Source organism: Chiloscyllium plagiosum, chromosome 14 (assembly GCF_004010195.1).
Source record: "Chiloscyllium plagiosum isolate BGI_BamShark_2017 chromosome 14, ASM401019v2, whole genome shotgun sequence".
NCBI lineage: Eukaryota > Metazoa > Chordata > Chondrichthyes > Orectolobiformes > Hemiscylliidae > Chiloscyllium > Chiloscyllium plagiosum.
Window position 1 is genome coordinate 22,297,364 of NC_057723.1, and position 9,914 is coordinate 22,307,277.

The following is a 9,914-nucleotide window of genomic DNA, read 5'->3' on the forward strand; positions in this document are numbered from 1 at the left end:
AACAGTTTCCTCATTTCCCCTTCCTCCACCTCATCCTAGTTTCTAACCTCCAGCAACACGAATCCCCTGACTTGTCCGGACTTGTCCGACCTGCCCAGCTCCTTTTCCACCTATCCACTCCACCCTCTCCTCCCTGACCTATCACCTTCATCTCCTTCCCCACTGACCTATTGTACTCTATGCTACTCTATCCCCACCCCACCCTCCTCTAGCTTATCTCTCCATGCTTCAGGCTCTCTGCCTTTATTCCTGATGAAGGGCTTTTGCCCGAAACGTCGATTTTGCCTGTCCTCGGATGCTGCCTGAATTGCTGTGCTCTTCCAGCACCACTGATCCAGAATCTGGTTTCCAGCATCTGCAGTCATTGTTTTTACCACATTCACAATGCTGTTATGGAGGGAGTTCCAGGATTTTGACCCAACAGCAGAGATGGAATAGCGGTTTGTTTCCAAGTCCGGTTGGTGAGTGGCTTGGAGGGGAACTTGAAGATAGTGGTGTTCCCTTATATTAGCTGCCCTTGTCCTTCTAGATGGAAGTGGTCATGGGTTTGCCTGACGGTCTTTGGTGAATTTCTGCAGTGCATCTTATAAATAGTACACACTGCTGCTACTGAGCGTCAGTGATGGGGGAAGAAGCTACTTGTGGATGTCGAACCGATCGTGGATTGCTTTGTCCTGGATGGTGTCCAGCTTCTTGTGTTGTTGGGGCTGCACTCATCCAGGCAGGTGGGGAGTATTCCATCACACTCCTGACTTGTGCCTTGTAGACGGTGATGTAGTTTATATTCACACTTTTTTTTACCCTTTCTAACTATCGAGTGAACCTGCATGTTAACCTAGGAGAATCCTGAACTAGGAATTCTAAGTCCCCTTTGTGCTTTAGATTTCCAAAGCATTTCCCTGTTTAGAAAATAGTCAATGCCTCTTCTTCCTACCTATGTGCATAACCTCATATTTTCCCATATTGTATTCCGTCTGCCACTTCTTTGCCCACTTTCCTAGCCTGTACATGTCCTTCCTCAAAACCACCTATCGCTGTACCTATCTATATGTCATCTGCAAACTGAGCCAACAATGTCTTTGGTTCCTTTGAACATTTCATTAGTGTATAACATGCATAGTTCGGGTTCCAATGCTGACTCCTACGGAACTCCACTTGTGACCAGCTATCATCTCCTTTTATACTGATTCTCTGCCTTCTGCCAGTCAACTAATCCTCTATCCTTGCCAGTTCCTCGCCAGTAACACTAGGACTCTTACCTAAGTTAAGAGCCTCCTGTACGGCAGCTTGTTAAAGGCTTTCCAGATATCCTAATAGATCACACCTTCTACCTTTCCTTTGTCTCACTTGCTTATTATCTCCTCAAAGAATTCTAACAGAGTTGTCAAGTATGACCTCCCCTTCACAAAAGCATGCTGATTCACCCTCCCTTTTACCATGCCTTTCCAAGAACTTTGGAATTCATCCTTAATCATGCATTTGAAAATCTCATTAATGACTGAGGCCAGGCTAACTGCCTATACTTTCCTGTCTTCTGCCTCTCTCCCTTCCTTCTTAAACATGAACAAAGAGACCTTGGAGTGCAGGTTCATAACTCCTTGAAAGTGGAGTCACAGGTAGATAGGATAGTGAAGAAGGCGTTTGGTATGCTTCCTTTATTGGTCAGAGTATTGAGTACAGGAGTTGGGAGGTCATGTTGGGGCTGTATAGGACATTGGTTAGGCCACTGTTGGAATATTGCATGCAATTCTGGTTACCTTCCTATCAGAAAGATGTTGTGAAAAGATTTACAAGGATGTTGCCAGGGTTGGAGGATTTGAGCTACAGGGAGAGGCTGAACAGGCTGGGGCTGTTTTCCCTGGAACGTCGGAGGCTGACGGCTGACCTTATAGAGGTTTACAGAATTATGAGGGGCATGGATAGGATAAATAGAGAAAGTCTTTTATCTGGGGTTGGGGAGTCCAGATCTCGAGGGCATAGGTTTAGGGTGAGAGGGGAAAGATATAAAAGAGACCTACAGGGCAACTGTTTCACACAGAAAGGGTGATACGTGTATGGAATGAGCTGCCAGAGGAAGTGGTGGAGGCTGGTACAATTGCAACATTTAAGAGGCATTTGCATGGGTATATGAATAGGAAGGGTTTGGAGGGATATGGGCCAAATGCTGGCAGGTGGGACTAGATTGGGTTGGGATATCTGATCGGCATGGATGGGTTGGACCGAAGGGGCTCTTTCCATGCTGTACATCTCTATGACTCTATGGATTGTTTCTTCTTCAGTCCTTTTGGGACCTTCCCTGATTCCATTGATTCCTGAAAGAGCTCCACCAATGCCTCCACTACCTCCTCAGCTATCTCCTTCAGAACTCTGGGATGTGGTCCATCTGACTCCTAGGGGTTCCTTCACCATAAGCTCACTAATTAAGTCTGCCTCATTATACAGCACCGAATGTAGATTTGCCTGTGACTTCATGGACTCTATCACAAGGTGCTCCAAACAAATCTGCACAGACCATTCCACAAGTTCCTTCCTTGGGATCAACCTGATTTTCCCAGTCCACCTGCATATCAAAGTCCCGCATGATTTATTCTCCTTTACAACTCAATTGCTATTAATAATGATTTGCCTTTTATGTCACAAAACTATATTTTCCTGCTTTAAACGTTTCAGAAAGCAAGGTTTTTAGTGATGTATCCACTTTGACTCTCTTCAACTTGTTTAACTACATCAACATTTTCATAAATAAAATATTGTTTTATTATTCAAAGTGAATAGTAAATTCAAAGTGGATGTTATTTAAGTAAACTATTTGTGTTAAAATGAGGCTTTTGTTTACTACTATCTTCAGCTACCTGCAAGCACTAAGTCCTGATTTTTAGGTAGTACAAATAGCAAATGCTAGAAATACTGATGAATCTAGTTCTGGTGGAAGGTCATTGACATGAAACATTGGCTGAAACGGGTTTTGTTTACCAGCTTGAGAACAGCTGAGGTACCCCATCAGTCCTGTGGGTGAGGCCTGTGAAATGGACTGTATTTCAAGCACCTCGGGGCCCTTGTCATGATTGACATCCCTGAGAGCAGAAATCCCATTGGCCTGGCACTGCCAGACAAATGGAGGCTGGCAACTACTCATTGCTACCAATACAGTGGGAATGGTGACTGCAGGTGACAGCACACTGACCAGAGACCCAGGAATGTCAGTACACATAGACCAAAGGTGAATGCAGGAGACACAGGACAGGCGGTGACTGTCAGTGATCCTTTCCCCAGACAATGCTGAGCCCTTCAGTCGGTAACCTGCAAGTGAGGTACCCACCCCAAGAGGCTGTTGGCAAACGCAATAAGGTTTGCTGGAAGGGATAGTCCTTCTGCTCAGGTTAGGTCTGAGATGTCAGTCGTCTCTGGAGGTAGTGAATGTTAGGTCATTGATCAGCCTAATTAACATCTCAGCAGCAACGACAGAAGATCCTATGCCAACCTCTTCCAATGCCCTCCCACTTAAGTTGGGGAGGTGCATCCAGCAGCAGGAGATGGACACAAAGCCTCTCTGGTGATTAAAGAGCCTCACTGTAACAAGCTGCATTAAATCCAGCCCTTTGCCTCTGTCTCTCTTGATCATTTCTGACTTGCTGAGTAGTTCTAGCATTATTGGTTTATATTTCAAATTTTCAGCATCTGCTTTTGTTGTAAGTTTTTCAAAGTGCGCACTCCAAATTTATACTGAAGCTTATTGCCAGATCAATCTATTTCAGATATTTCTCATCATGTGTTGGTTTGCTAGTTTCATTGTCAACTTGTTTCAAGTGGGAGCACTTGCCTTGGAGTCAACTGGATATTTTTTCATTTTCTACTTTTTCTTTCCTAGTCATCTGTCTTTTTTAAAATTCTCTCAATCTCCATCTTTTTGCTTCATCCGGTCTGCATTTCTCTATTTATTCAGTCGAGTTTGTTTTCTCACCCACCTGCAACTTGCTTTTCCTTTCTCTGGTTTCCCAGGTTTCCTCACTCATTTTCTGACCACCTCCAGGACAACTTACCCAGACTGGTTATAAAGATATATTAAAACACCCAAGCTACAGGAGCATTATAAAGCAACATTAGTCAGCAAATCCCATTACACTTACTAAGGCAAGCAGCTAAAAACTTGCTCAAAGGGGTAGGTTTTAAAGAGCCTCCAAAGTGGAGGAGGTTAGAGAGGGAATTTCAAAGATCAGAGTCTGGGGAGCTGAAAGTGCAGCTGTCAAAATAGTGCAATTAAAATCCAGGTGCTCAGGGTAAGAATTAGATGATTGCTGATATCTGAGAGTTGACGGCTAAAAGGTTAAGGGTGTGAAGAGATTTAAAAACCAAGACGAGAATTCTAACCTTGAGGTTTTTTCAGGAGGTCACCGAGTGCTGGAGTGATGGGTGAATGGAACTTAGTAAGAGGGAGGACGTATGCAGCAGGCATTTGGATGATTGCAAATTACAGACAGCAGAATGTAAGAGCTGAAAATGTGTTGCTGGAAAAGCGCAGCAGGTCAGGCAGCATCCAAGGAGCAGGAGAATCGACGTTTCGGGCATGAGCCCTTCTTCAGGAAGGCTCATGCCCGAAACGTTGATTCTCTTGCTCCTTGGATGCTGCCTGACCTGCTGCGCTTTTCCAGCAACACATTTTCAGCTCTGATTTCCAGCATCTGCAGTCCTCGCTTTCTCCTAGCAGAATGTAAGAGGCAGGCCAAGGGTATGTTGGAACAATTAGGTGTAGAGGTAGGAAAACATGGATGACCATTTCGGCAACGGAAAAGCTGAGGCAGGGATGGAGTTGGGTGATGTTGTTTCAATAGAAATAGTACAAAGAACAAAGAAAATTTACAGCCCAGGAACAGACCCTTCGGCCCTCCAAGCCTGAGCCGATCCAAATGTACTGTCTAAACCTGTCGATCAATTCCTAAGCATCTGTTTCCCTCTGCTCCCCACCTACTCATGCATCTGTCCAGACACATCTTAAATGAATCTACTATGCCTGCCTCTACACCTCTGCTGGCAACACGTTCCAACCATTTCTTTTGTGCTGACATTAATATATGGTTAGAAATATGACACAAAGATTTGAGCAGTCTGGTTTTATCTCTGCCAGTTACCAGGGAGAATGGAATCAGTAGTTAGATAATAGATTCAAGTGGGCTTAGAAAGGCAATTTCCAATATTTAATTGAGGCAATTTCTGCTGAATGTCTGATAACCTCCTCCCACCTCTTCAAGTTGAGTACTTAAAAAATCTGCACACAATAGTGTACAACAGAGCATTTATTATTTGCTTTATTCAATATAATTTCTAATTTTTGTTTTATTTCTCTTTCAGTTAAAGCTTCATACACGTTTAAACCTATCAGTATGGGATTATTTCTTGTGACTTTAATAACAATAGTTACAATACAAAAAAAAAGTCTCTTTGCTCTAACCTTTCCACTCCTCCATACAAAATGGACAACAAATATTTCAAGGTGAAACTCGAGCAGAAAGAGCCAGCATCAAGACCTGTAAAACCCTGTTTGGACAATCATTGCATGAATTTTGTTTTTCTGCGAATTTCATTGCTGTTATTAATCCTAATTTCATAGTTTGATGCATTGGTTTCATCATGTTAATCTTCAGATGAATTGTTCACTTTTATTTTCTAAAGAGCCTTTTTTAACGGAACATTGACACAGAATATATATCTATTTAAAGTATTTTTGTAAACATCTCTAGTTAAAATAAAAATTAAAAATAAAATACATTGTCAAATGACATTGTATGAAATGTATATGCAGTAACAACCTAATTGTTTTCTTAGCTTTAAGATGTAATGCACCAAAGAATATATGTAAGATGGAAATTAAGTGAAGCTTTATTCATAACATTTTATAGATTTGATTTTCTTAAAAATGAAGGATGTTTTTTAATCTTGAAGTCATCTCTTGGGGAACGCCCGAATGTGCAATTTTCTGCCAAATTGTTTAGTCCTGGTTCCAAGTTTAGGGGAAAGAAGTTCTTTTTTTTTATTCTAAAATGGGATCTTCAGAAAGAAAGTGGACAACACTTGTGTTTCCCCGTCTACAGTTTGTTAGATGCTCCGTTTCTTACATCTGGTATATTAGAGAGTGGAATAACACATTATACAATTTAAACTATTGAAATACAGCAAATTGTTCAATTTTTGGATTACTTTAGACTTCACAGGAAATGCCTGGTTGCGTTTAACATCAATTCATCTTTTAATGTTTAATATTTGGGGTTATGTGTTGACCATATGGAAGAAGTACTAGCCTTTGTCACTTTTACTTTTCATTCCCTATGCCAAACTCTCTCTTGTATTTTTGCACTTAATATAAGGGTGGGTTACATTGTCACATCAATATAACAGATTACTTATGCATTCTATTTTCTAAGTAGTGAAAGAAATAATATTATAAATATCTTGCTTTACACACACTTGTTCTGAAGCACTCTACACATAAGCAATCAGATAGTTAGATGAGCTCACTGGGTGACACAGATGGTGGATAAGTTGTAACTTACATTGGTACCTGTCTTGTAGTTTTATTGCATGTCAAAATATTTTTAATAAGTTAAATTGATCAGTACTAGCAGTAACTGATGTGTCTCATACGCCCACAGCACTATCTTATATTATTCTGTTGTCTTTTCTCTTGTTTCAATGAGATTCCACCAAAAGATCATTTAAATAAGATTGTTTGGCAGCAAAACATAATTGATGTAAGGAATTAGAGATGAATTAGCCCACGATGAGGTGTCCCTTAGGAAAGGTAGTCACTGCAGCATTTTATAGCTTTTCTACCTTTTTGAATGAAGGAATTACAGTTTTAGATTACTTCAAAATTTAGATTATTTTTTGTTTAGAATTTTTAACTGAATATATTTAAAGTTGTACTTTTGGCTTACAGAGAAGGCCCAAAGATAGATTTTTGTTTTGAAAATATCCCTACTTTGAAAATTGCTCCAGTTCACAGTGACTATATTAATTTTGGTGATCAGTCAACATATTGAGAACAAAATGTTTTAAACAAAACTAAGAACTTTGTTTTTATAATTAAATGCATGTATCTACAAAATAGCATATAAGCTTCAAGATTTTGTTTAGTATGTCAGTTTAATATAAGTTTACCAGTAATAATAACTCCTTTAGTGCATACACTTACATGCATGATTAAATCAACAATAGTATATTCTCAATGATCAGGCATAGTACTTTCTCGATTAAATGTATTTAACTATGATGGATTTGTATTATTCAATAAGATACCAGACGTGTCATGGTTTATAGGTACACAATCAGCCTTTCCCTGCACCTTGCACTTCTAGTACTGCAACTAGCTGCAGGAAGACTACAGAAAGGTACACTTGTGCGTGTAAACCTCTATTGTAATGACTTATTAAATTGATCAGCACTTGCATAACTTATCACGTCTGACGTTAAGTCAAATATAAGGTTATACTTCTATACCTCTTTAAGATTAATCATGCATTTTGTTTACTCCCCATAGTCTATAGTGCTGTAAGACATGATTAATCATTGGGAGTACCTATTTCTCAATCAGTGAACTTGCTATTTTGTGTTGACACAGTTCTACCATGAATACCACCATTGTGTTTTCAGGCAGACCATTTGGGTGCTTTGCAAATTTTATCACAATAGATCAGATGAAACCTGAATTTGATGGCAGCTCTGGTTTATGAAGTAAACCAATATGAACAGAAGTGGCAACTTTATGCTGACATGACCAATAGGTTTATGTTTTTTTTTAAACATTTTAATTTACATTTATAGTATTGAAAGGGTCTTGGTTTGCTTGCTGTTTTCCAACTGTGCTTGTTTGGTCATGAATTTCTTTAATTCAAGAGCAAGGTGTGAAACAATGATAATTAGGTACTTTATTAACTGTAAAATAAATCTTTTGCACGTGCAAATCTGCAAGATTTTTCTTGATTAATGTCTATTTCTTCACTATTTGAATCATTGGTATCATTCTGAAGGATCATGCTATGGTGAACAGTCTCCTGATTTTCATTCACAACTAAACTGTAGAGATTAATTGTGCTAGAACAATATTAATTAAGAAGAACTTAGAATGGCCTAAAACTCCATCTGCTGGTAGAAGAGAGAGAATTCTGATTCATATTTGCAGTTCAGTGTTATAGAAATGCTCATGGTGGATGTAGAGGGTGGATGCCAGCAGGTGGACAGACAATGAGAAGAAAAAGTCTTGACGTAAGTCATCCAAAGCATTCATTCACCTCATGGCTAATTATAGAACAGTGACAGAGGTCTGCTGTGGCTTGTTTATTTACCTTTGGGTTCGTGAATACCGAGTGAGGACATCTGGTGGCTGGAAACTTATGCTCCTTTTCTTGCTATGGTGGAATGGATTGAAGTTGAAGATGCTGTGATCTCCTCGTTGAAAAGTGAATTACATTCAGGTGGCCTTTTTCTATAGTCAACCAGTTCTCAGCTGAAGGATAGTCAGCTGTATTGAGGTATCATAAATTTGCTGGCTTTTAGTACCTTTTGAATTCTACCTCACTCTAATTTAATACTTTCAGCAGAGTAGGCATGATAGGACAAAATCGGGCTGGGACAGGGAGGAGGTGACATGGTAAACAGCTACTATCCAACTTCTGACACGTTAAATCTGTCAGTCATTGCATGACTTGCATTGATCTGATCTCCTTTCAAGCTGAACCAAATAATCTGCTCCTTCATTTTTGTTTTGGCTTTAGATGAAGATATTCCAGTTGCAAGTGCGACCTGAGTTTGACTTTTGGGTATAAATGATGTGCAGTTTGAAATTCTTTGAGAAAACGATATTGTAATATCTCATCAATTATACACAAGTACACACTGTATATTCTCTGGAAGTGGAGAGATTTATTTTTTAACAATCAGGTTCAACTAAAGATGTAATTTCTCATGTCATTGGACCAAATTATTCGAAAGCATATTGTAGGAAAACAAGTATTTTTGCATTGTTTCTTGTCAAGGGTGTTTGCTTGAAATCCATAAATATTTATAAAGTTATATAATTTTTAAGTAGACATTAGAGTTGAAATTGAATTGTTCTAAAAAATTTGCATGTAATGCAATTACCTAATATTAACTTGAAACTGTATCACTCCATATAGTATTCCAGTTCATTGTAATTTTTCATATTTTTACCTTTGCTGTGTGCTAATGTAATTCTTATCTATCTTTCAGCCACTGTAATTCTTTGTACCTGTTGGTTTACTCAGGTCATGTGCTTTAGTGGAATTTTTGAACATTGTCTTCGTACTTGGAACAAACCGTTTAATTGTTCGTTGTGTGACAGTATTGCACTGACATCTACCATTGACTGTTATCAATTTAATTATATTATGGTATTTCATTTAGTTATTCATTTTACTCCAGTGTATTGTGTCCATCTTTAATTTGATGACTGAGTTTCCAAAAATGATCTGCATACAGCAAAATTAAAATGGTTATTTCTGTGCCAGATTAGTCTAAGTTGTGTTTTAAATGTCCTGGGTTTTTTTTTAATTTTCATTATTTGCTTCATGCTGTTTATCATTAAATGTTAAATAAATCATTTTTTTTGAGATTTATGTTGCTTGTCTCCATCTCGTGTTTGATGTCAGTCCTTTAGAAATCAAAAGGGAAGAGAGGGAAATTGCTTCAAAAGGGTATGAATCCCTTCTGGCATCTTTGGTAATTACAGTGGGAGACTAGTAAAAGGAGAAATGATGCACTGAGTAAGCCATTATTTACTTGTATGAGGCTGTGCAGGTTTTGTGCTCATTGTTCCTAATTGTACAGCATGAAAATAGGACATGAATTTTCTGTTGGCTCAATTTTCAGCATACTTTCTGGACCATGTTTAATCACTATGAATT

General features: G+C 38.9%; 1 protein-coding gene across 1 annotated transcript in view; it reads left to right on the plus strand.

Moving 5' to 3' along the window:
* The window catches only part of LOC122556548 (septin-8-B), a 98,473-nt gene extending 88,847 nt beyond the window's left edge, over positions 1 to 9,626 (plus strand). The window contains exon 10 of the mRNA XM_043703331.1: positions 5,347 to 9,626. Coding sequence (XP_043559266.1) covers positions 5,347 to 5,350 — 4 coding nt within the window. The 3' untranslated portion in view covers positions 5,351 to 9,626. The remainder of the gene's footprint in view (positions 1 to 5,346) is intronic.
* The last annotated feature ends 288 nt before the right edge of the window (positions 9,627 to 9,914 follow it).